This window comes from Halichoerus grypus, chromosome 2, assembly GCF_964656455.1.
Source record: "Halichoerus grypus chromosome 2, mHalGry1.hap1.1, whole genome shotgun sequence".
NCBI classification, from domain to species: domain Eukaryota; kingdom Metazoa; phylum Chordata; class Mammalia; order Carnivora; family Phocidae; genus Halichoerus; species Halichoerus grypus.
The window spans coordinates 194,656,995-194,683,972 of record NC_135713.1 but is presented as its reverse complement, the minus strand read 5'-3'; the positions used below and the strand labels follow the sequence as shown (position 1 = coordinate 194,683,972).

General features: G+C 44.2%; 2 protein-coding genes across 8 annotated transcripts in view; both read right to left on the bottom strand.

The window, feature by feature from the left end:
* Positions 1–20,612, bottom strand: part of MAP3K3 (mitogen-activated protein kinase kinase kinase 3) — a 71,754-nt gene extending 51,142 nt beyond the window's left edge. The window contains exons 1-5 of one of the 5 annotated variants that reach the window (XM_078065902.1): positions 18,679–20,612; positions 14,076–18,123; positions 13,789–13,966; positions 3,538–3,659; positions 1,788–1,880 (exon numbers count right to left, since the gene is read on the bottom strand). In XM_078065902.1, coding sequence (XP_077922028.1) covers positions 1,788–1,880; positions 3,538–3,633 — 189 coding nt within the window. In that variant the 5' untranslated portion in view covers positions 3,634–3,659; positions 13,789–13,966; positions 14,076–18,123; positions 18,679–20,612. Of the gene's footprint in view, positions 1–1,787; positions 1,881–3,537; positions 3,660–3,996; positions 4,167–12,656; positions 13,051–13,788; positions 13,967–14,075; positions 18,618–18,678 lie in introns of those variants that run through there. The other 4 variants (XM_078065901.1, XM_036116174.2, XM_078065903.1 and 1 more) reach the window with 4 other exon arrangements.
* On the bottom strand, positions 18,769–26,978 carry TACO1 (translational activator of cytochrome c oxidase I). Of its 3 annotated transcripts, none has more exons than XM_036116193.2 (5): positions 26,480–26,978; positions 24,961–25,067; positions 23,459–23,586; positions 22,772–22,949; positions 18,769–22,466 (listed from the first exon to the last, which is right to left on the bottom strand). In XM_036116193.2, exons 1-5 carry the CDS (start codon positions 26,760–26,762, stop codon positions 22,266–22,268), a joined length of 897 nt encoding a protein of 298 aa, XP_035972086.1. In that variant the 5' UTR covers positions 26,763–26,978; the 3' UTR covers positions 18,769–22,265. The 3 variants fall into 3 exon arrangements, with proteins under 3 accessions (XP_035972086.1, XP_035972087.1, XP_077922031.1); XM_036116194.2 differs by having other exon boundaries at positions 25,018–25,067; XM_078065905.1 differs by having other exon boundaries at positions 24,961–25,064.

Here is a 26,978-nt window from a genome sequence, read left to right as displayed (position 1 = left end):
TTCTTTCTTTTATTAACGTATTGTATCACGTTGATTGATTTGCAGATGTTGAACCAACCTTGCAGCCCAAGAAAAAGTCCCACTTTGTCATGGTGAATAATCCTTTGAATGTACTGTTGGATCCTATTGGCTAGTATTTTGGTGAGAATTTTTGCATCCATGTTCATCAGGGATATTGGTCTGTAATTCTCCTTTTTGATGGGGTCTTTGTCTGATTTTGGGATCAAGGTAATGCTGGTCTCATAAAATGAGTTTGGAAGTTTTCCTTCCATTTCTATTTTTTGGAACAGTTTCAGAAGAATAGGTATTAATTCTTCTTTAAATGTTTGGTAGAATTCCCCTGGGAAGCCATCTGGCCCTGGGCTCTTGTTTGTTGGGAGATTTTTGATGACTGCTTCAATTTCCTTAGTGGTTATGGGTCTGTTCAGGTTTTCTATTTCTTCCTGGTTCAGTTTTGGTAGTTGATACATCTCTAGGAATGCATCTATTTCTTCCAGATTATCTACTTCACTGGCATATAGTTGCTCATAGTATGTTCTTATAATTGTTTGTATTTCTTTGGCATTGGTTGTGATCTCTAGATCCCTCTTTCATTCATGATTTTATTTATTTGGGTCGTTTCTCTTCTCTTTTTGATAAGTCTGGCCATGGGTTTATCAATCTTATTAATTCTTTCAAAGAACCAGCTCCTAGTTTCGTTGATCTGTTCTACTGTTCTTTTGGTTTCTATTTCATTGATTTCTGCTCTGATCTTTATTATTTCTCTTCTCCTACTGGGTTTAGGCTTTATTTGCTATTCTTTCTCTAGCTCCTTTAGGTGTAGCATTAGGTTGTGTATTTGAGGACTTTCTTGTTTCTTGAGAAAGGCTTGTATTGCTATATACTTTCCTCTTAGGACCTAGGCCAGGTTCTTTTCATTACACTAAGCTATAAACACATCTCCCTCCGAGGTTCCCCTATCCCCATCTCACCCCATCCTTCCTGGAAATGTATTCACTGAGACTTTCTCCCCGTTTCTGCTTTTGGATTTTGCTGAAGAATATCCCTCCTGGTCAGAAGCTGAACATCTGCTACAATTCCCAGAAGCGACCATTCTACAACCTTGACTTTATTAAGAGGAAAAAGTGATCTTGACATTTTCATTGCCTTTTACCCAATATTAGCATAAAACTTTGAGCTTCCATTTCTAAACAGCCATGCTAGTTCCACAGCTTCACATTTCCCCCAGATCTCCATGCCTCCTAGAATAGAATCTTAGATAGGATTCCCACTGATGAGTTTATCACCATGTGTAGAAACACATGATCTGTGTGGAGGAATGAACGTCCCAATGAATCGCTAAACACCTCCAAGAATGCACTTCATTTCTTGCCCAGCAAGCCAACAGTCCCTTATATAATATATAAAGTTGTGCTGTCCAAGACAGTAGCCACTAGCCTCATATGGCTATTTAAATTAAAATTAAGTAAAATTAAGTAAAATCTAAAATTCACTTCCTCAATGGCTCAATAGCTACATGTGGCTAGTGGCTATTACCCTAGACAGCACAGATATAGAACACTTCTATCATCACACAAAGTATACTGGACAGCACTGACAGAGGTTGCTTATGAATAATACTGTTTTGTGAAATGGTGACTAAAAGCACAGAACATAGGTAATGAGTAACCAGTACTCCCTACAAATCCACTAAAATGACTTGTCTAGGAAATGAACGTCACACTCTTCCAGCACTTGGATCAGATCTGAAAGCACATTTTAGCTTTATGGGTAATTTGGTTCCTTACCAAAAATTTCTTTTTCTCACTGGCCCCTGCACATGAGCTTGTTGTTACTGTGGGGCTGTTCAGAAGGGCTGAGCTGCTGCTGTTGTGTTTTTTCTTTAAAAACAAAAAGACTGAGGTTAATAATTTGTACCCTCCATGCAACAGAAAAAATTTGATGATATTCAAGTAAATTGTGGGTCCTCAGAGCCAGTACCTCTTGTTAAGATTACTTCCTAACCAATAGGCAATCCTTTTTCACAGCCTTCTCCCTTCATAACCATGCACTTTACTTTAATAACACAGCAGCAGACACAGTACAAGATCAGGACTTTTCTTACAATAGCTTTTACGTTCTAAGCAAAAGGATCTCTAAAAGGTAATCTCCCTTCAAGGAATGATCAGGGACCACCATGCCACCCTCCTCTTCCCAGCCTGGTCCCTTTAGGTCTTCCAACTCAAGAAAGCTTCCCCTTTTCACCTAACTGATATCCCGCTAACAGCCCCATTTGGAGAAAGATCAGCTGACTGGAGCAGCACACTCCACATAGGAAGACAGGAAGGAAAGTGAGGTCATTAGGCTCAAGCCTGGGGGAGGGGACTCACTTCTGGTAAAATGCTCCTTCCAAAAGCAGCTTTGAATAGGAAAGAGTTACAGCAAGGCAGAACCCACACAATTAGACAGAATAATGTATGAAAACAGTACAAGAATGGGCCCTATTCTGTTGTTACCCCAGTTCTGTAAGGTAGCCATAAAAATAAAAGCAGCTTTCTAAGCCAATCCTTCTGTTATATCATGATATAAAAGGACTCAGGGTCCCTAGTTTTCCTAAAGGCAGGAAATACTCTGAGAGGTTATATCTAGCAGACCTTAGACAGTAAAAGTTCTAGGGCCTTACTCTTTCTCTAGGAACCAAGGATTCTTCTGAAGAATTGGTAAACAAGGTGCAAATGAGGAGAAAGAAGGTTAGCTGATAAAGAAGAGAAACACAAGGGAAAATGGCATGGACAAATTTTCATCAAACATACCAAACATAGGCATATGATATAGCACCAGATACCCAGTAGGGAAGAAAGTGCTCCACCATTCACTCCTCTCTGCAGGCCAAAGTACCCAGGAATCAGGGAGTTCGTAAATGACATTGGAGGTGGGAAGAAGGTTCTCAACAGTGCACGGGTATAAATGTTAACAAAAATAGGAACTGTTTTCCTAAAGAAGCACACTACTCGCAATAAAAGAGGCACTCAGCTACCCAAGTTAATATAAGGGGAAACAATTATAAACAATAATAAAATCACTCATTGTTACCTTTAGAATATACTACATGACATTTTATTAAATAAATTTCCCTTCCTAATTATATTTTATATAAGCTAATACTAATTAATTTTTCCTAAGTGTATACCGTAAGGTAGTTAAAAAACTTTCTGAGTTAGAGATTATGAATCTGGATTAAACATTTGCCAAATAATCAGTAAAGGAAGAGTTATATGAATACTCTCTCTAAAAGTAAAGGAATTACTCTTATTCTCCACAGATGAAACACTGGGCACAAGGTCAGATGCACAAGGCTCTGGGCCTCTAGATCGTGACCCACATGATCTGGTATATATACCATGACTGGTATATATCACTTACCATTTAACAGACTGTGAAAGAAAGGGGCCAATAGCATTCAAGCCTGGTAGTAGAGTATCCTTGGCTTCTTCAAATATTTCCCATTTGAAAACCCCTCCCCAGCAATTTAGTTGGGTCTGCCATGGCCACACACACCTGCCTATTTGGGTGACCCGTGTCTTTGTTCTTCATGGTCTCATATCCAGGCACCCGGGGACGTCGGCTCATCTGGAGGGCCACCAGATCCTTCATGATTGAGTTCAATGCCTCCTGTTCGTCTGCAATGAAAGAGAGCACATGGGCTAAGATACTTCAATAAGGACCATAGGCAAGTGTTGAATCACTATATTGTACACCTGAAACTATTATTACACTGTATGTTAACTAACTGGAATTTAAATAAAAACTTAAAAAAAAATACAGACCAGCAAATTACTATCACAAATTATATGACTAATACTCAGGGAGTTCTGCCCAGGTAAAATGACAAACTCTGTAACTATAATCACATCATCTGATGTCTGAAGAGTAGGTAACTGAGGTCAGACTATGGCCACTTATATTTTAATTGATTCTTAACAAATCTCCAATCAGATTTCTGGCAGCAATATTTACCAATTCACTGGTGGCAAGGGAGGTGCTCAAACAGGGCAACTCTTCCAGTGTCAGAGAAACTCAACCAGGAAAAACAGATGAAAAGTTGCACAGTGTAGTAGGGTACTGAGTGAAAAGATGAATTCATGGAGAGCTGATTATGGGTCAGAGTCACACACAGACTTATTCTTAAAGCATCCCATGTAGAAGAGCACATTTTAAAAAGTACCAAACAAGGCCTCAGGTAGCTGCTTTGAACAGAAGCTGTTTTACAAGCCTAGTCTTTGAATGCCCCCCCTCCCAAATCTTTACAAGTTTATAGGCCTTCTGCTTCCCACAGGGAAGCCAAAAGGCAATTCTATTGTTTTTCTTCCCTAACTGACGAAGTAATGCATTGTCTCTGCCTTACTGGCATTACTTTTAATCCCCTTTTCTTGAAATAGCATAGAGTACTAGAATTCTCCCGTACTGAAGACAACTGGACAAAACCCAGAACCCAAACCAGCCCAATTCCATGTTTTGCAAAATTCTCCCAGGTCCTTCAAGAGATCCTCGTCTACTCAAATAGCATTTGGGAGTTGAAAATAAATCTGTTGATCTGGAAAGGAATATGAAAGATGAGTTGTTACACATGTTCTGGTGACAACTGAGTCACTCGGGGACCTAGAGCACACCTTAAAAGAAGCAAGTACAAGAGACTCCACCCAGAGAGCACCTATCTTTTGTCTTTTGTCATTGTTCCTTGGAAATGTTCTAACACCTTGTGGAAAGAACATCATGAAGTACAGAAAGTAAATCTGTGCTATTTGCCTCTTCCCTCCTTCTAGATCAAATGTGCTCAGGTGCCCTACACACCCTCTGAGGAGGTGCAGGAAAGGAAGGAGAAGGGTGCCCATGTGGAGGTTTTTGCCTGCTCATAAAAGTAAAATCAGACTTAAAATGTGCAGGAAAAACACCAGTAGAGTAGCTTCCCATCTAATTCCATTTCAAAATATATACCAAAGTATGTATGAGTATTGATGTAGGGCCAAAAGGATAAATAAATGGGATAGTGAATGTAAAGGAAGTGGGTATCTACAGAAAAACATGTCAGAATTAAAACACATACATCCCAAGATAAAATACACAGTCACAGTGAAAACAAAAACAAACACAAACACATACATCCCATCAATTATTTTATATTTTCTAGCGATTTCCCTGTAGGCTCCTTAAAGAAAGGGAACTTGCATGATATTTTGTTTTGTTTTGTTTTTTAACCTCCCAACCAAGATTTAAAAATTAGAGCATAACATCTAAGCTAGGAAGACTGGCTTATATATACATATGTATAGGTTTTTATATTAAGTTGGCTTACATACTATTTAATATATGTGTGTACAATTTTGGGGCCAACTGTAGCAGTAAATTGGGATCACTATAAAGAGGATTATGACTGGGTAGGTGTTTTCTGAGGCACATCCAGTGATATTCCTAACAGGAGAATACATGGAGTTTTCAGTATCAAGGTAACCACCCTGTGAATTGGCAATTTCTGTTGTTGTCTCAACTCAGATACTGAACCTAGATGGATGTGAATATACACACAGACGCACAACACACATGCTTTTCAAGTCAAATCCATGACAAGTAGAACTACAGAATCATTTCTAATTCTATATAAGATGATGCTATTATAAGAGCTGGTTTATCAGGTTGACAAATTCGGTTTCCAGGAAGCCAACCAATTCTTGGCATTACTTCATGGATAAACTTGTTTGGTAGTTCCAGCACTGAGAACACACTAGAGGAATGGTTTGGCACTATCTCCTACAAGTCAGGATAACTGACAGAAGGGACACAGGGTTATTGAATCTGATTTTTGTCAAAGTCAAAAACAGGTTCTTAAACTGATACTTCAAACTGAGGATGTGGATAAAGACAGGAAGTAAATCAAGTGGCTCTTTTAGGCATTTCTTCCTGGATTGAGATTTTAACTGAATTATTAACATTCTTCAAAAACAAAAACAAACAAACTTTTAAAAACAAATAGCAGCTTTCTTAGAGTGCAGCAGTCATTTATATGCACTTTGAAGTCAGAAAGACCTGGATTTAAGGAGGCTTTGAACAAATCACTTATTCCCCCTAAGCCTCAGTTTCCTCATCTGTAAAATGGAGATAATAAAAGTATCATCTCACAGAGCTGCTGTAAGAGCTAAAGGAAAAAGAACTTACAAATTATTCCTCATGGTACCTAATACTTAGTAAAGCTAAAAAAAAAAATGCTGGCTATTATCATCAATGGAAAAAGGTCAGTGGGAAAAGACTGTACACTACTTAATCTACCCTAATGCTTAATTTTATTCCTGAATTTTCATTAGGCATTAACAATAACCATTTACTGAGTACCAATATGTATTATACATTAGATAATTTCAAGCTGTTCAAACTCGGGGTAAAAGAATGAATGAGACCCAAATACAAGGTTACACAAATAAAGCGATTGACTTAAGACAGTATACAAACCAGAGTACATAAACACGCATGTGTAAAAAAAATTTTACAGTGAGTAGCAAGAGGTTTTATAGATGATTTTACATAATTACTAACAGAATAAGGATTCTTTCAGAAAAGCAAGCTGTTCCAGCTATGCAGGAGAGCTTAAAAAATGAAGTGAAGATGAGAAAGGACCTAAAAGCAAGTGAGGGGACTGAGGGGAAGAAAAGCAGGTCAGGGACTGATCCTCAATGAGCAGTAATCCTTATTGAGTAGAGTAGGAAGAAGGTAGGCTGGCAAAGAAAACTTTAACAGGGCTGGAAAAAAACAAGAGTGACACCCAGCAGTCAGGACCAAAGAAGGACAGACAGCGGCAGGCATAGGCCAGGCAGGTCCAACGGAGTGGTAGAGGCAGAAACAAAATTTTAAAGGGAATCAAGAAGCTGGAGATTAAAAGGAAATTGGAAGTAGTAGAAATCAACAATTCATTTGTGAACTTTACACATGAACAACTTGAAGCTGGGGTAATAGTTAGTGTGCTATAACCTTGAAAAGATTTCCTGAGGATGGAGGTGGTTTGACACACTTAAAAGCTACCAGGAAGAAGCACAGAGGAAGAAGTTCATTCTAGAGATTAAGAGGTTATGACTATAGAGGGAAGGAGTATTCATAGAAAATAGAAAAGAAGGGATCTATGAAATAAGGATTAGAGTTCAGGCTTAAAAAGTGGAAGCTCTCAAGCAGTCTTAAGCAGACAGCTATCCATAATTATCCAGCAGCACGGACTTTTTCTTCTCCGGATACCCTGACCTATGGTCTGGGGGCTGCCAGGCAACACACTCCTCTCTCCTTAGCTCCAGCACGAAGTCAATCTTGCAGACTGAACTACTACTTCTATCTAAAAGCAGGGTCTTAAGGCACTCCCATTTATGAATTCCCTTGGCTAAAAACCCAGAAAAGTTTCTAGTAGCACCAATAAACACTGTTGTCCTGTATGACATCTGTGTACTATGTCAGACACTCTCCCTTTTCCATATATACAAATCCCCAAAGTAATGTTTTAATTGTTGTTTTCATTTAACTAACATTGTTATTTCTTCATGTGGCCAGTGCTCTACCCAGCACTGCCAGATCGTCTGATCACACTGCTCACCCAGGAGATGCTGTTTTCAGTGTCCCTGAGTCAGATTTTACTATCTTTTTTTTTCTTTCTTTAAAGATTTTATTTATTTGACAGAGAGAGAGCATGAGCGAGCACAAGCAGGGGGAGTGGCAGACAGAAGGAGAGGGAGAAGCAGACTCTCCACTGAGCAGGGAGCCCCATATGGGGCTCGATCCCAGGACCCTGGGATCATGACCTGAGCTGAGGGCAGACGCTTAACCAACTGAGCCACCCAGGCGCCCCCAGATTTTACTATCTTAATCTTCATGACATTTCACATACCCCCACTGCCTCCACCTTGTCAGTACCCGGGCAAACATCATTTTATAGTAAGTACAAACAAAAGGCCTGAGCCTCAATTCACAAGAGACTTTTTTCCTTCATGGACATGGTTGAACCTTTGCTAGATCTCAAAGTCAAATTCTGGTATTTTTCTGTTTCTGGGATATAACAGCCCTTCCAAAGGAACTGATCGTTCAAAATATATTTATTTTTTATTTTTTTTAATTTTTTAAAAAGATTTTATTTATTTATTTGGCAGAGACAGAGAGAGCACAAGCAGGAGGAGCAGCAGACAGAAGGAGAGGAAGAAGCAGGCTCCCCGCTGAGCAGGGAGCCTGATGTGGGGCTCGATCCCAGGACCCCGGGATCATGACCTGAGCCAAAGACACTTAACCTACTGAGCCACCCAGGTGCTCCTGACAGTTGGATTTTATTTTATTTTATTTTTTATAAAAGATTTTATTTATTTATTTGACACAGAGAGAGACAGCGAGAGCAGGAACACAAGCAGGGGGAGCGGAAGAGGGAGAAGCAGGCTTCCCGCCGAGCAGGGAGCCCGATGCGGGGCTCGATCCCAGGACCCTGGGACCATGACCTGAGCTGAAGGCAGGTGCTTAACTCACTGAGCCACCCAGGCACCGCAAGAAGCAGTTTTCTTGGTTCTGTTTATATAAGCTATTCCTTTAGTCTTCGCACATTTATTTATAGTCTCTTATGTGTCAGGAGCAGTATTAGGCCCTATATCTGCATTTATCCTGCCTTAAGAAGTTACTTTAAGAAGCTAAGGTGAACTAGAAACATGTAAACAAGTGAGTACAAGCGGTGTTGTAGGTACTTTATCAAAATGGTATAAAGGTGCATAGGAGCAAGAGATCAATTCTGTAGTTTTGGGATTGACATATATAATCCTATAGTTTCCAGACCTTTAGGTTAAATTCATTAAACATTAAAATAAAATATAGCGGTGATATGTTGATTCTTATGAGGAAGCAACAGCTTACTTTGTAATATGTATTTTTAAATTTGGGGGCACCTGGGTGGCTCAGTCAGTTAAGTGTCTGCCTTTGGCTCAGGTCATGATCTTGGGGTCCTGGGATCGAGTCCCGAGTCAGGCTCCCTGCTCAGTGGGGAGTCTGCTTCTCCCTCTCACTCTGCCTCTCCCCCAGCTTGTGCTCAGTGTCTCTCTCACTCTGGCTCACTCTCTCTCTCAAATAAATAAAGAAAATAAAAATAAAGGGCGCCTGGGTGGCTCAGTTGGTTAAGCGACTGCCTTCAGCTCAGGTCATGATCCTGGAGTCCCGGGATCGAGTCCCGCATCGGGCTCCCTGCTCAGCAGGAAGTCTGCTTCTCCCTCTGACGCTCCCCCCTCTCATGCTCTCTCTGTCTCTATCTCATTCTCTCTCTCAAATAAATAAATAAAATCTTTAAAAAAATAAAATAAAATAAAAATAAAAAATAAGGGGCGGCTGGGTGGCTCAGTCGGTTACGCGTCTGCCTTTAATGTTGACTCATTAAATTGTGACCCCAATTTCAATCAAAAGAGTTGTTGGCCAGAGTCTAGATTGTCAGGTTGTCAGATTCTAGACAAGCTGAACTGACAGTGGTCTAACTGGGAGCTCACAACAGCCCTGGAATCTTAGAGACCCAAGGTGTCTATAAATCACAATGATTCTGACTTCCAACCAAGCTATCAAAGCAGAACCAACCCATCCTTAATCATGTACTCAGTTCACTATAGTTTCCTGTAACATTTCCAAGTTGTTACATGTTTTTCAGTAACACTTCCCACTAAGTTTCAGATTGCATTTATAAAAAGTCCAAATGTACACTAGTGAATTAGTCTCAAGTGTTATTAACAGCATTTGCCACTATAATTACTAAAACTGGGAGAGAATTCTAGTGACCAAGAAAAATGACCAGTCAATCCCAATTTTTAAAATAACCACATAGTATTAAAGCCAAAAAAAAGAAGCATATCTCCATATTTCCTATTATTTACAAGGATAAGTGTACTACAGGGATGAATGTAGTTCCCACTAGAAATTTACTGGGGCTAACAGCCAATATAAAATCTAACCTATTTTTATTACCAACCCAAGCTGTCAAACAAGCTTGAGTCTGGGGCTTTGAACAGCTCAGGAAAATATGACTGTTAACCAAAGAACCTGCAGGGCAGGGACTCCAATTAGTTTTGGTCCTTTCCTCACTGGGCTTAAGTTTAACAAATATAATGAAACTATTAACTATTAAGTTTAACAAGTATAATGAAACTATTAATAAGTCTGTATGTCTCTCTTGCTGTATCACAGTTTACTTAGAGCCACAGCAACTAAAGAAAACTAACCTGGGAATCTGAATTTTCATCATATACATCACCAAAATGGAAACCAGTACTTAAGAGAGAGACTGTGTGTGTGTGTGTGCGTGTGTGTGTACACAAATCCTTTGTGAACCTTTTATAAAGTAAATTAAAGATCAGGCTCTGGAAGAATTCAGTATTAGCTCTAATTGCATATCAAGGTCATCTACAAAAAAGAGAGAATGGTATGACGGGAACCCGCTGAAGAAAGCTAGGCAGTAGCTCTTAAAGCAGCTTGCCTAATTTTTTCGGCAGTCACCAAGCAAGTTAGTTCCCCTCTCACTGCCTCAGTTTCTTTATGTAAAACAGACAGTGGGAACAAATGAAAAGCAGAGTTCCTGGTCCTCTTTTCTTTGGGGTTCTGGCCCCTTCCAGTATAGTTCCTTTCCTCCCCATCACTTGTCTCTCCATAAACTCATACACTTAAAATAGTTTTTAAAAATGTCTTGAAGGGGCTCAGTCGTTAAGCCTTCGGCTCAGGTCATGATCCCGGGGTCCTGGGATCGAGCCCCGCATCGGGCTCCCTGTTCAGCGGAAAGTCTGCTTCTCCCTCTCCCGTTCTCCCTGCTTGTGTTCCCTCTCTCGCTGTCCCTCTCTCTGTCAAATAAATAAATAAAATCTTAAAAATAAAATAAAAATGTCTTGAAATGTGAAAACAGGCTGACATCCATTTTCAGGTTGGACATGCAAATATAATCAACAAATCTGGGCACTCTTACTGATTCAGCAGTCAAGAAAGTGGGGAGTGGGAGTCTGCCCATCCTCAAGTATTACATACCCCCTCTCGGGACTTAAGACGGCCCTCACAAGACAAAGAGGAAAGACTATCACAAACACAAGTTCACAAACCAATTCAAGGACTGAGTTCAATCATCAAATTCCAAAACACAAGATAAATGATTGAAGCCTGGGGAGGACAAGAAGAATTATGTGCCCCATTTATAGTAAATGTTTGGTAAGTATTTGCTGAATTATGTATTTAAATACCAAGCCTTACTGGGTTCCTTTTATGCTTTCTGTCACAGGAGACTTACCCCAGAAGAGCACGCGCTTTTGAAGCAAAGCATGGGAAGGAAACAGTAAACCCAGCAAATGAACAAACCCATCCTTTACTGTACAAGGGCAGCGCAGAATAGAACAAGGCAATTCATTCAAAGGCACAGTGTAGAGACAGGCAGCAAAACAGTATCTGCTCAATGTGATACAGCATACACTTAACCTTCTACGAAACGACCTGACCTTGCTATAGGGCAAAGCAAATATTAACGTTCCCTCTTCACATGCATGGCACTTCACAGATACAATGAATGCCTTTGCAAAGGATCCTTTCATTGAGGTTTACTCCATGGTTATTTAGGACAATACCAAATACTTTGCAAAACTTGTGATTGTGGACAACAGGAACACAATAACCGATCCAACAAGAGAAACAAAGTACATCTAAAATGTTATTTGCTTCTTAACCTAGTCCAATAATCATTTGCTAAATTACCAAAAAGGACAACGAAATAGAATTCAGTTCAAATGCCGCGTGTGGAAGGCACTAAAAGCGTTTCTTAGATTACATCTTCACAACTGAAATTGCAAGTATTGATAAAAAGGAAATGATTTCATAGATTCTTTTGTGCAGCGAATGCTTCTTTTAAAAGTTACATAATTTCAGGGATACCGCTAAATAAAAATAATGGACGTAAAACACTGCAACCGGATTTTTCAAAAAAGTAGGATGTGGATTTTAACTGGCAGTCCCCGACCAATTCCTAACCTCCAGCAATCTGCGTGCGGCTCGCATTTCTCAACCGCGCTGTTGATAACAGTGATTGCCGTTTTAATCACCTCCCAGCCTATCTCCCCGCACGCCCTCCCCCCTGCGCTGGGGCGCGCACAGGGCTCGAGAGCAAGCCCCGGGAACTCTCGCTGGCCGGCCTGTGTGAGCAAAGGGAAGGAAATGACACAGGCAGGAAAAAAAAGCAAATCAAGGAAAAGACACAACAGCAGCTGGGCCTGCACCAGCCTCCAGCCCGGGCCCCACACTGAGCTCCCGCTCCCCCGCCCTCGGGCTCGCGGTCCGGCTCGCTCGGGCCGGAGCTGGCTGCCCCGCCGAGCACGGGCCCTCGATCCCGCCGCCGCCGCCTCGGGATGAGCCCGCCGCGCGGCCCAGAAGAAGGCTGCCCAGTGGGCTCTGCCGGCCGGGACCGCCCCGGCGGGCCAGGGAAAACCGAACCCCCGCCCCGGCCGCCGAGCCGCGAGCGGGGCGGGCGGGCGGGCGCCGTCGGTCCGCAGCCCGGGCCGGGCGGGCTGTCCATGCCTGTCAGGCGGCCGCCCAGGGTCCTCCTCCCCTCAGCCCGGGGCGGGGCGACGCGAAGCAGCGCGGGCACAGGCCGGGGCGGTGGCGACACTCACCCATGGTGGCGATGGCGGCGGCGGCGGCTCGGGCCCGAGTGTCACCTCCGCAGCCGGAGCTGCATGCCGGGGGCCCGGGCGGCGGGGACGGCAGCGGGCCTGGCTCCGCGCGGGGGGCGCGGGCTGCGCTCGGGGCCCCCGCCGCCTCCCCAGGCTCCGGCTCCGGCTCCGCCCGCGGCCGGGCGCTGTGGCATGGGCAGGGTGGCCCGCTACATCCCCGGCGCTCCTCGGCTCGGCCCAGCCCGGCCTCGGCGGCGCCGCTCGGCCCGCCCGCCCGCCAGTCTCTCAGTCCCTCAGTCGCTCCGTCCGGCCACCGTTCTCCACCTCAGGAACGCTCCGAAAAACAAACCGCTGGTCGCGCAGCTCGCCCCCTTGTCTGTCACTCACCGCAGCGCCCGCCAATCCCAGGCAGTCGCTGGACCTTCGTACCACCCCCACTCACTTCACCAGCCAATAACAGGGAGGAAGTCGCTGCCCCAGTCGCCCCCCCAACCCCGCTCTCTCCCCAACACCCTAACTCTCAGTCGCCAGCTAATCATCAGCACCACACGATGAACCAATCCCGCCTACTCTCGTAGGATGCCAATGGGCGAAGCCAAGGCCGTTTCCGAGGGCTGTCTAACTGCCTGCCAATCATCGAAACAGCACCCGGTTCACTCTCTGCTAGCCAATCACGCAGAGGGCTCTGAGCACCCGCCTCTGCGCATCCCTCGCCGTCTCGCCCTCCCTCTCTCCCCGGGAGGTGTTGGTTGCTCCAATCACAGCTCGCGCGTGAGGCTCCGCCCACATTCCCACCTCCCGTGGGTCACTGAAGGCTCGGCGGGCGCGCGGGCTGGCGCTGTTCCCCTCCGGCTACTTTGGGGCTGGAGTTTGGGAAAGCGGCTGGAGGGGCCGTCGGCCTCCCTCCCTCCCTGCTCTCGGCCGCCAGGGTGGCCCCTGAGCCCGGCGTCCTGCTCCTCCCTGTGCCCGCACCGGGCGCGCAATAAGCGGGGAGGGTTCAGGCTCTGAGCGCTTCCCGGCCTGTGGCCACCTCTGCCGCCCGATCCCCTGACAAGTCCTCCGGTCCGGACGCTGCGCTTGCCCGGAGGCAGGGGCGGCCTCACCACTGCCCGCCTTTTCCTGGGTCTCCTACCTCCGGGGTCACACCCTCCGAGGGGCTGGGGTAGTACTGGAATGTGGGTCCTCGGAAGTCTGGGAGTTCCGCTGCTGGCCAGGGCCGACACCAGTAAGTGGCAAAGTCAGAGAGGTTCTTTCGGATAAAAGCTTTTTTTCTTTGGTTATGAAAGCAATACAAGCTCTTCGAAGTAAAACTGAAAAAAAAAAAAAAAAAAAATTGCACCCCAAGGATAATTTTATCTCTTTCCTACCAAGATACACGTTTGACAAAAATGGCTTCATATTGTTTTGTAGTATGCTTACATTTTATTATGAGTGTTTTCCCGTGCCACTGAAATATTGTTCCGAAACAATTGTACTGGCTGCATATTTCAAAATAGAGAATGACCATAAATAATTTCTCCAACCCTCATTGTTCAACATTTTATACACCCAGGTCTTCAGATGCCAAGTCCATCACAATCAATATGGGCTCCCTTCCTCTAGTCCTTGTTCTGGTGTAATACAAATCAGACGCCGGAATAATCTTCCTCTGATGCCATTTTCAACCGTCAACTAAGAATCTTTGGTGGTGGCTTTGCCTTGGGTGCCAAATCTCTCAAGAATTATCTTGGACTCCTCTCTTTCTTTACACTCCCTCCTCCCCCCAATATTTAATCAGGCCCCTTGTCCCGGTTTTTTTTTCCCCCCTCCCCAACAAGCTTTTAAATCTGTCATTCTCCCACTTGATTAGATCCCTACCCAGTTTATTGTAGTTCCTAACTATAATAATCTTTTTTCTGGGAAGGGGAGAAAGAAAAAAGGGAAAGAAAATTAATAATTATGTCATTTATTATATGCCAGGCACATCATCTTATTTAATCTTTCCAATAACTCTGAGGTAAGCAATACTATTGGCATTTAAATGATGAAATTGAAGCTCAGAGAAGTTAAGGACCATGTCCAAGTGGTAGAGCCAGGATTCATACCAGGTCTATCTGCCACCCAAAGGTCATGTTCTTGTACCAGACCAGTGTTTCTCAACTTTTTCATTATCCGCCCCCCCCAGGAGAAAATTTTGCATTACTTAATTAAATGTAAATTCTAATGAGAGAAATTAAATACTAAGGAATAAGATTTGGTCAAGTAGGGTTGAGCTTTGAAGGCCACATACCATTGTATTATCTAAGATTTTTTTTCACCCCTTAATCATTTTTCACTCCACTGGGGTATCACCTTGGTGAGAATGTGTGTAATAAGCCAGTGCTGGAGGTCCCAATCTACCAATCTGAAGCTCATATCTGACCCTTAATTTTATAGACCTGTGAGATAAATATAAAAGAAAAACAGAACTATGCAAGTGGAAATCTAGTACTCACTCCATTGCCTGTATTGGAAGGGTTATTCAGCAGCTTCTCTTAGAATGTCTGAAACACATCTCCAATTTCACAAGTTTCACACTGAACTCTTTATCCTTTCCCCCTCCCCCTAAAACACCCTGCTCCTCTATTTTCCAATTGTTAAAATACAAACCTAGAAGTCTTCCTTGGTTTTGCTCTTTGCCTAACACCCCTATATCTAATCCTTCAGCGGGTCTTCTTGCCTCTGGTTTCAAAACATATCTGAATCCAACCACTTCTCATCACTACCACCCTGGTCCAAGCTTCTACCCTCTCCTGGATGACTGCCCTAGCCTCCTAACCCGTTACCTTGTTTCCTCTGTGGTCACCTAAAAAATGATTCTCTACACAGCAGCCAAAGCAATCCTTGTAAAATGTAATTCAGATGCCACCGTCCTGCTGTTAAGCCTCCAATGGCTTCCCGTTGCACTTAGAATAAAACCCAAACTCTTTGTCATGGCCTTTCAGGCTCAAGAGGAGCTGGCCCTGCCATCCTCTCCTATCTCATCTCTACCTCTCTCCCACGATCACTCTTCCAGCCACACTGCCTTCTTACCACATTTTGGGCCTATCAAGCTCAGGACCTTTGCACTTGCCATTTGTTCTACCTGGAATGCTCTTCCCCAAAGTGTTCCCATGGCTAATTCCTGCATTTTATTCAGGTCTTTGCTCAAATGTCAACTCTTTTGAGTTTCTAAGCACCCCATCCAAAAGAGCCTCTCTCCTCTCCATCATTCTTTATTCTGCCTTATTTTTCTTCTTAGTGGCTAAAATTGTATTTTACTTGTCTTTCCTCTAACTACAATGAACATAAGCTGTGTAGCAGCAGGGATTTTGTCCTGTTTACTGCCTTATCCTATCACCAGCACTTAGAATAGTGCCTCACACATAGTAGAGAACCACAGTACAACCACATAAGTCTTTAGCTGAAAAGAGCCTTATGACTTTCCTTCCTTCTAGTAACTGCTTCCTTTCCATTATCTGTCTCTTTTTTTTTTTTTTTTATTCATTATCTGTCTCTTAACAGCCATCTCAAACATTCCCATGCTGAAGTTACCGTACTAGACTTTCTTCTGAGCTCCCAAGACATCATCCTCTAGCCTCCCATAGGCACCTCAAATTCTACAGGTCCAAACTGAATTCATCATTTTCCTCCATAGTTCCGTATTTCCTCTGCCATCTTCAGTTTCACAAGTTGGCTCTGTGAACTCTCTACCTTGGAGAACTCTTCCTCTCCATTTCCCTCCTCCCACAGCTAACCTTACCAATCTGTCCATTCCTCTCCCACCCTCAGCTCCACCATTCTAGTTCAAACCCAGTATAACAGTGTCTGCTTACATCACAGGGTGATCTTTCTAAAACGGACACCTGATCCTGTCATGCTCTGCTTAAAAACTTTATAGTTTCCTATTGCCCTTAGGATAAGTCAAATATGTGGATGTAGTTAAGAAGGCCCTTCAGGACTCAGGCTATGTCTCTCTAGCCACAAGCTTTTCCATTTCCCACCTCTGCCAGCCCCATCATTCAAATTCTATGTTCTGGCCACACGGAACCACTGGAGTTCATCTCGCCTCCACACCTCTGCATCTGCTATTTTGTTTTAAACACTCTTCTCCTCCACTCTTCCCCCCACCCCCATTCTTTCAGGAAAGAACTAAGCCTGAACATCACTCCCTCCATGAAACCCTTCCAGACAAATACTCACAATTCTGGGTACCAGAGCACCTAGTACTTTCTTTATCAAAGCACCTATCCCACTCTGTTGTAACTGCCTTTAAGGAAGTAAGCATAGAGACAGAAGCTGTCATTCAAATTGGTATGCCGAGCATCTTTCACAGTACATTTAAAAAACAAACATTTCATTTAAAAAACAAACATTTTCTTGAATAAGTGAACCTCAACTGGGGTTGTTAGTAGTTGAATGTAATCTCCACAAGTGTGCCCTTTTAGTTTATTTTTTTCTCTTTCTATATTGTTTCTCTCCTCACTCTTCATTTTCCCCATGTGAAGCCTCCCATCTGGGCCATGCCTTCTCAAGTCTGTTCCCCCGGTTTCACACTGAGTAGATGCCCCTGGTTAAGTACCCGAGTCATACCTGATCCCAAGGATCACAACCTGCCCCTAATGCTCAGGGCTTCAGGCAGCCTGATATACCAGCTGAACATTTTCCTTTTTTTCTTTCAAGAGCATAGGGATACTTGGACACGAGATAGGGAATAATAAACATGAATGAATTCTTTTCAGGGATAGCTCAATGAATTTGGTATTAAACAAGAAAACAAGGGGTGCTTGGGTGGCTCAGTTGGTTAAGGGTCAGACTCTTGACTTCGGCTCAGGTCATGATCTCAGCGTCAAGACTGAGCCCTGCGTCAGGCTCCGAGCTGGGTGTGAAGCCTGCTTAAGATTCTCTTTCTCTCTCCCTCTGCCCCCCACCCCTGCTTATGTGCATGCTCTCTGGAAAAAAAAAAAAAAGAAGAAGAAAGAAAAAACCCAACAAAGCTACCACCTGATTTGGTGAAAATTCTTTTTTTTTAAAGATTTTATTTATTTTTATTTATTTATTTGAGAAGAAAGAGTGAGCATGAGTGGGGGCAGAGGGAGAAGCAGACTCCCCACTGAGCAGGGAGCCCAATGCAGGGCTCGATCCCAGAACCCCGAGATCATGATCTGAACTAAAGGCAGACGCTTAACCAAGTGAGCCACCCAGGCGCCCCTAATGAAAGTCCTTTTAATTCAGAGGTAAAGAATATATTCAGATCACTAGTTCAACCAGTTATTTTATCTGCATTATTAAGGAATGATGTCTACCTCAGAGAAGATTTTTACAACTGTAATATTTTATATATTATTGACATTAACTAATAGGGAAAAATTGCTTTTCATTTAGAAATTCCATTTCTATAAATTTATCCTAAGGAACACTAGGCAAGTGAGGAAAGGTAAGTAATGTTCATTGCAGCATCCAGGATACACTGTGAAATGAAAAAAACAAAAACAACTTATAAAGCAGAAATGTAGAAGGTGATCACATTTCAGTTTTAAAAAATGTTCATTCATACTTAGTGGGGGTGAGGGAAAGGCCAACATTTATTGAGCACTTACTATTGCCAGGCACTGTTTTAAGTGCTTAACATATGTTAACCTACTTGTCAAAATAGCCCTATGATATAGGTACTATTGTCCTCATTTTATAGACGAGGAAATAGATGCAAAGAGGTTAAATTTTTGTCCAAGGTTGCTGGCAATTGGCAGAGTTTAAATCTGTTCCCCAGCAGATTGGTTCCAAGGAGTAAAATAATACAGAGTAGATTGCTAATGGTGGTTATAGCTTAGGAGGAAGGGGGTAGGGAATCCCTCCATTTGAGGGTCACTTATTCATTCCAAAAACACAGACCTCTTTCACATGGACAAAAGAAAGACAAAAAGCGGAAAAGCAAAAACTACTATCCTGTTCAGCGTCTGGGGAGGGCATAAGGGGAGAAAGCGGTTCCGGTCAAGACTAGTATGGTATCTGTCATAACACTCACTCTTGCCAGACCTACTGGCTCATTTATTTCCTCTTCAGAACGGCTCCAGAGGAGTCCCCAGGGATTCAAATAAAAGTCTACAAGTTGGGGTTTCTTCGAGTGTGAAGTTTTATTCACTGTTGTGCTATAAGTTTCAGAGAGTAAAACAAAACAAAACAAAAAAACAAAAGAGTAACTCAGGCCATGGCTGAATTTCCATTGTGGGCTGGAAGCAGAGCCTTCATGGTTCCTGTTAGATTTAGCTGGGGCCTCTGGCAGAGGGAAGGCGGCTACGTACCACGTGAACGCTTCTTGTGAGAGTCAAGGCTATGGACGGAACCTGTCACAAATACTCCCATCCCATGGAAAGGTCACTTGAAAGTGAGCTGAAGCCAGCTGCAAAGCACTGAACGATTTTGTCTGCTAAGACAATGACCAAAGATAAGGCCAAGCCAAGACCAGATCTCATTCTTTGGAGTTTAAGGTATGCCTGACTCCTGGCCTCTCACCTGCTGTCACCCTAGCTGGACAATAATGTGACTAGTTTTCTTTTTTTAAAAATGTTTCCCCTGATAAAATATATGATTATAGAAAATAAAACTCAGTGATAACATCACCACCGAGAGATAACCAGTTTTGAGATTCTGATACACTTCCTTCTACTCTTTTTCTTTTAGAGTTCATAAAGTATGACTATATTTTTAAAATTGGGACCATATTATACACATAGCTTTACATCTTTGTTTTCCACTTTACATTGTAAACATTTTCTGACATAAAATTTCTTCAAAAAATAATTTTTAGTGGCAGAATAATGCATATCCTCTCTACTTAACTTTTCAGTTAAATAGTTACTTAACTATTTAACCTATGTAGCTAAGGGTCTCTTTAGCAGTCTTAGAGGCAGAACAGGTCCAAATAAGGCTTCATTTCTGCCTTTCCCATATCAGCCACAGGAAAGACTGCAGGGCACCACCAGGGGTCAGTGCAGAGCCATTCAAAGCCTTGCTGTAAGAAAACTGGTTACACAAAAATCCTTATTAGCAAATCCTATCTATTACATTAGAGGACTATTCACATGAATAGCCAAGTTCCCTACCAGAGCAGACTCTCCTGGTGCATATTTCTCAGATCAGAAATTATCAGATTCTTCCAAATTATAATTATATTAAACATTTACAAAACAGCTATTTTTATAAACCAAGGTCTATCAATGTAAGGTGTAGTATTAGACCTATTCTCACCTGCTTGGCTATGAGACCATTTGTGCATAAAATACTTGGCCTGATTATTTTATAGGTTTGCTGTGAAAATAAAATAAATAACATGTAAAAGTATCTTATAAATTACAAAGCAGCACTTAAACTTTGAAGTGCACTATTTGGATGAGTTATCTCCTTTAAAAACTAAAGAATGTGGGGCACCTGGGTGGCTCAGTTGGTTAAGCATCCAACTCTTGATTTCAGCTCAGGTCATGATCTCAGGGTCATAAGATCGAACCCTGCGTTGGGCTCAGTGCTGAGTGTGGAGCCTGCTTGGGATTCTCTCTCTCTCCCTCTGCCCCTCCCCCTGCTCTCTCGCTCACAAATAAATAAATCTTAAAAAAAAAAACTAAAGAATGCCAGGTGGTATCATGATTATGAAATTAGGTATAAGAGATATGCTTTGGCATTTTGTGGGTTATTTCATTGGTTTTTCTTTCCTTAGCCTTTGCTCTCCAACTGTTAAAGTCATCATGGAATTAGTAATCTGTTTTTCTAGAAGCTGAAGTTATTATTTATAGCCAGCCAATTTGGTTTTTGTTCTCCTCATTTACCTGAAGCTCCTTCAGGAAAATTACTCTGATCTCAGAACTGGCTTACACGACTTATGAGTAGGTGAGTAACAGGGATCAAAAAGCCATTTCTCGGGCGCCTGGGTGGCTCAGTTGGTTGAGCGACTGCCTTCGGCTCAGGTCATGATCCTGGAGTCCCTGGATCGAGTCCTGCATCGGGCTCCCTGCTCGGCGGGGAGTCTGCTTCTCCCTCTGACCCTCCTCCCTCTCATGTGCTCTCTCTCTCTCATTCTCTCTGTCTCAAATAAATAAATAAAATCTTTAAAAAAAAAAAAAAAGCCATTTCTCACCCAGCCTTTGGAATATAGACATACATACTTCTGAAGGAGATTATGTAGCTACCACCAGGCAAGGGAAAAATCCAAACATATCCCCATCCCCTTCTTTCTGCCCTGATTGCAGTTTAGTGGATGCAAAGATGTTGCTCATCATTTAAGATTCCAGTCTTGGTGCTACATTTTAAGACCTGGACATCATATGGTTATAGAAGGGAAAAATGGGACAAAGGGCCCCTTCTCCACCTGATGAACAAGTCTTCTGGGTCCTGCCTAGTACAGAACGAATTAAGGGAGAATAAATGATCAAAAAGCCACTCCAGGCCTGACATGTGTGACAGGCCCCTGCACAGGTGACTGGCACTCCTGGTCTCTCTAAACCCAAAAGTGACACTTAGGAGCCAAAGGTACGAAGGGTCCTCTTTCCCAGCTGGCTAGGCTCTGACTCAGTCCTTCACCCTCCTTCTACTCTCATTTCCTCTCCAGTTCCGTGCCGCATCATTTGGCAGCAGGGATGAAAAGGAACTAGGGCGGGCATTCTGGCGATCAAGTAGCTTTCAAAGCCAGCTTGGCGTAGCCTTTCCTGAGAGCAGTCCAGTCTGCTGACAGGTCTGCTCTGACCAATCTCAGAACACATGGGGCCTGGGTGAAGCAGGGCCTGGGAGTCCCTTATCATTGGCACTTGATTTCCTACTGTGTTAGATAGAGCCTTAAGCTGTCTGGCAGAAGGAGGGCACAGAGGCCCCAAGAAGAGAACAAGGATGCATACACAGCAGTTCACACTGCCCTAGGGTAGTTCCAGCAGACAGCAGTCCTGTGTCTGACCTCTGAGGTCCTATGTCTTAGAGCAGGATCTAACACAGGGCACCAACTGAACAGCTTGTGCTCCTGGTTAAGTGCAGTTCCTGGTACGCAGGTGTTTGACAAATACTATTTGCATGATTAATGACAGCTTTAGGCCACCAGACCAGCATTAGAGCACAGAGTGGTGCCTGTAGAGAGCTACATTTCTCTGGTCAAAAAAAAAAAAAAAAAAAAAAAAAAAGGCCTGGGACTGGAGTAGTGAAACTAAACTTATAGACTTCAAAGGAAGTCAAGAGCATCCCAACAGCTGGATAAAAACCCAGGAAAACTCAAGAGCCACACAACAGGAGTATAGCAACTCAGATCAGTCACATTATTTAAGAGCAGTTTCTAGTACAAGGGCCCTCAGGGCACCTGCCATGCCCACAAGGGCCAACTTCCTAAGATCAGAGTCTGGTTAGCCGGCTGGCTCCACCCTGCAGCCAGGAGGGCTCTGAGACACCAGCAGAGCTGACAAAGAGGCCCCACGGAGATGGTGATTCCCTTGGCCACAAAGCTGCCAAAGGTCTTGGTTTTCTGCCTCCTAACCTGCTAGGCCTCCAATCTGCTTCAGTCTCAGAGTCGCTGCAGAAGCCTGTGCTCCAGAATGACCTGCCAGTTGCCTAAGAAGGCCCCCGGGGGCACATAGAGCCTGGTTACTCAATGTTGTCATAGACCTGGATCACGTCGTCATGGCTGCCAAGAGCCTGGATGAGAAGGGCGGCCTGCTCCAGGTCGGGGTCAGCCAGCTGCACCTTTGTGTTGGGGATGAATTCTAGTGAACAGGACACCGAACACAAGCCCAGGGAGTCCAGCTTCTTCCTCACTTGATGCAGTGAAGAGGCATCACAAATAAACTAGGGACAAAAGAAAGTCAAGAGGTGAGGGGCCAGGAGATAGCAGAATAAAGCCAGTCAGAACTCTGCAAAACCTGAATGGAACTACTGTATGAATCACTGTGTTTTTTCAGAGTTCTGAATCCTTCTAGTAGTCCTGAGTAAGCCCTATCTAGTATTTGCTTAATAAATGCTTATGCAATACGTGAACTCTTTATGTCACTTGTACCCCAGCGCATGAGAAAGAAGAAACAGAAAGAAGCACGCCTTAATGCATCTATTAGGACCCTCTCGAAAGTCCACCAAACGTCAAGCTTCATACTCACTTTAAAAATGTTCTTTTCCTCTTCGTCTTCAGTTTCCTTGACATCTTCAGCTCCTGCTTCGATTGCCAGCTCCAGGGCATGCTCTAGGTTCACAGCTTTCTTCTCTCTGTCCTCCACTCCAACCACGATCACCCCCTTTTTGTCAAAACAGTGGCGAGCTCCATCAGCCATCATTCCCCTCAAAGGAAAGGAAACACGCCAGACTGAATGCCTGTAGACCTCAGCCCCACATAGCACCGCATTCTAATCACTCTATTTCTCACCCAGCCTTTGGAATATAGACATACATACTTCTGAAGGAGAATATGCAGCTACCACCAGGCAAGGGAAAAATCCAAACATATTCCCATCCCCTTCTTTCTGCCCTGATTGCAGTTTAGTGGATGCAAAGACGTTGCTCATCATTTAAGATTCCAGTCTTGGTGCTACATTTTAAGACCTGGACATCATATGGCTATAGAAGGGAAAAATGGGACAAAGGGCCTCTTCTCCACCTGATGAACAAGTCTTCTGGGTCCTGCCTAGTACAGAACGAATTAAGGGAAAATAAATGATCCCATTTGGATTCTGCTAAGGATGAAGTATGCTTACAACTTGAAACACCACCAGGAACAACTGTACTTTCCTTGCAAAGAATTGGAACCTCAAGGCTTCATACCCTTCCACTCTCCCCAGACCTACACCTACCCATTCTTGTTCAGGATATGTCTGATGTCTGAATAGCACTTGGAGCCACTGTTAGATAATGCCTCAATGAGCAGAGAAGAGCCACCAGGGCCTCGGCCCTCATACAGCAAATAAACATCCTTGGTTTTCTGCAATAAACAACATGAGCACATTTTCCTGTTTCCCAATTCCCTCTTGCACCCTAGCCCGGAACACAGATACTGACTCCATGGGATGGGCACTCTGGGGTACAGCTTAGGGTCTCAAATCTTTATTGTCGCCGCCCCCCCCCCCACCTTTGAGAAGTGGCCCTTTGGGACCAACTTTTGAAGTAATTACAAGTACGGCCCCTTACTGGGAAGGGAGTCTGTTTCTCTGGTCCCTGAACAATCAGTCATCTCCTAGTTTCATTTCCTCCCTGTCCCAGCTGAATCCCACATCTAACACACACACCACCCCCCACACTCCTACCAAGACTCATCCTCCTACACCCAACCCGCATGAAACCACCTGTGAAGTCTCCTATGCCTGGGGTGCTGAGTATCGCTTTAGGAAATAGCACACCTGGGCCCTATCATTAAGAACCACTGAAAATAGCATGGCCACAAAATTCAAACAATTCATCAAAGGTCTAGTGACCAGTCTCATTGGACCTCCCGTGCCGCCTCCACTCATCCCTTGCCCACACATCTGACCTTCACCACTCTCTCCCAGCACCGCTGCCTTTCCAGGAACTCTCAAATGACAATTTCTTCCTTCTTCTTTCACAAAGGAAATAAAAGATCAGCAGGTGGGGAAAAATCCTCTACTTCCACTTTATCCGCACCAAAGCCCACATGAAGGCATGTGTATGTATAATGGTTAGAGAACAGGTTCTAGAGTCTGTCTGGTTTCAAGCCTGTCATTTTCCATGGGACTTGGTCACCTAATCTTTCTGTGTCTCAGTTTCCACTTAAGGTTGTTTTGAGGATTCAGTGAGATAATGCATACAAAGTTCTTTCAAAGTGGTTGGCCTAGAGTAAGCACTCAATAATTATTAGCTATTAAGATGCTTATCACTTCTTCAAATCCTTCCTACTGTCCCAGAGGAAGAGGTGTCCTCTCACCTGGGCTCAAAGACAATTCCCATTACTGGGCTCTAACCCTGCCCCTCCCACCATCACTAATGTCCCGTCTCCCTTTCTACTGGCTCTTCTCCTTTAGGGCATAAATACCTGAAAAACACACCCTTCCTCAATCTAACATTCCCCACATTGTAGCCCCTTCTTTCTATCTCATCTCCTCACACTTTGGCTGAGTAGTCCTAGGCCGTCTGGTTCTGTACATTGTCTATTCATCCTATTCCTGATTGTACGCCCATAACCAATGTCCAAGGTCAGAGAGCCACCAGAAGGCTCTGTATTGAGGGTATCAACCACAATGCTACCCGTCTCTCTTGATAATCTAAGGAGTGTTTGGTGGCCTTCCAGACATGGGCCCTGGAGGGCTGTGATCAATAACAAGAAGTCAAACTGAGGACACACCCCCATTTTCAGCGATGCCTCAATCGTTGACTTGGGCATGTGCTTGCTGCGACACACCTCTAAGATGTTGGCCAGACTGCTGTTGTGCTCAGGATTGGGGCCTCCTTCTGAGATAGAGAGAAAAGAGTGAGTGAACACATCTCATTATAGCTGGGGAGAAAGAAGGGATTTCTGCCATTCTACCCACCCCCAGCCAAAAAAGCAGCAAGTCACCACTTGGCTCTCAGTTAATTTAGAATATTTATTCAGTGTTTAAATGGAATATGGAGAAGTATTTTGGAAAAGAAGTTTCTAATTCACTCTTTATTTTTTTTTTAAGATTTTATTTATTTGACAGAGAGAGACACAGCGAGAGAGGGAACACAAGCAGGGGGAGTGGGAGAGGGAGAAGCAGGCTTCCCGCGGAGCAGGGAGCCCGATGCGGGGCTCGATCCCAGGACCCTGGGATCATGACCTGAGCCGAAGGCAGATGCTTAACGACTGAGCCACCCAGGTGCCCCTCTAATTCACTCTTTAATGATGGATATCTTTCTGCTAGGTTTCAGCAAATACCACTTTGCATCAGATGAAGAGGTAAGGGATGAAAATGGTACCAACATTTCCTGGACTTATTAATACCCCTTGCTGTGACTCTACTATTTTGTGTGTAATTATTGAAATGCTCGTATGACAGCAGGTAATCATGCTGTCTCTCAGGGTAGGGGCTATACCTCATTATTCTGTGTTACCAGTGCATATAACAAGCACTCAATAGTGTTGATCTCACTCAGTTATCAAGAATTTAGAAGGAAGCCAAGAGAATTATCAGGCATGAGTTCTAGGGGTAAATTAGTATTTACTGAGTGCCTATTATGTGCCAGAAACGACCATACGGTGGGTACTATCCGAGTTTTACAGAAGGAAACTGAAACTCAGCAAGGTTAAGCATTTGCTCAAGGTCATACAGTTAGTAAGTGACAGAAACCAAGTCTTCTTGACCTCAAAGTCCATGATTTTTACAGGACTTTTTTCTCCACTCCTACAGGTATCTGACACTAAATACAAAAACAAAAAAGTCCTCTTGCAGTGGCTACACAATTGAAAAAGACAAGGTTGCAAACTTACCTTCCAGTAAATGTGTCTTCTTAGGAAACCCTAATGAAGCAAACTGAGACTGGGCCAGTAATAGATTTACTCCATGCCCCTGCCACAGCCTATGTGCTACCAGAGGGGACTAGAGGCTTGATTTGTCTCTTCAGGCAAGATACACATGTGACCTTACTCTTAGGGTCTGTTTCCATGAAGTACCCGGCTACGCACTAGAATGAATTCACTTTTACCATTATCATCCTAAGAGCAACTCCCTGCCACGCAGGCCGGTGCTCAGCATCTGGAAAGCTGAGTGGAGACATACAATGTAGGTAGGTGCCCTGAGCGTTTATGAAGTGGGAATTAGGGAAAGAAAAGGATATGAAGGACCAAGGTTGGGGGGGGGCTGGTTTAGCTGTGGGCGCAGAGAGGGCAGCAGCGGGTGACTTACCTTTAACTGCCAGGCGGATGCTCAAACAGAGCTTGGAGAAGATGCGACTCCTTTCGGCGTCCTTGGGACCCTTGATATGCCGGACTTTGGACCACTTGTTGTGCCCGGCGGGGACCGCCGCGGTGAGGTGCAGCGTCCTGCCCAGAGCGGGGGTACAGCCCGTGGGCTCAGGCTGGGAAGCCGCGAGGGTGGGCGGAAGAGCCGCCCGGACCCCGGGGCCTCGCGCCCCCGGCAAGCACCGGGCAGCGACCCTGCTCAGGCTGACGGCGGCCCAAGCTGCCATCGGCTCCGACCCTGGACCAAGGTCAGCAAGAACAGCCAACGAGCAGCGGCCAAGGTCAGCCCGTGGCGTCCGAGGCGGAAACGAGCAGGTCCTGAGCCTGCGGCCGCCTCTACGCGTCACCAGAGACCCAAGGGCTCAGGCCAGCCCCTGGCAGCCCGGACGCGACCGTCGCAATACCAAACCCGCGGAAGCCGGGCGCGGGTGCCTTAGATAATG

Coding starts and splice junctions, on each gene's coding strand:
- TACO1 (XM_036116193.2), bottom strand. CDS start 26,762: ATGGCAGCTTGGGCCGCCGTCAGCCTGAGCAGGGTCGCTGCCCGGTGC. Junction 23,587..24,960: donor AGGCATCGCTGAAAATGGGG/GTGTGTCCTCAG, acceptor TGTTTATTGCAG/AAAACCAAGGATGTTTATTT. Junction 22,467..22,771: donor AGGAAAAGAACATTTTTAAA/GTGAGTATGAAG, acceptor TTTTGTCCCTAG/TTTATTTGTGATGCCTCTTC.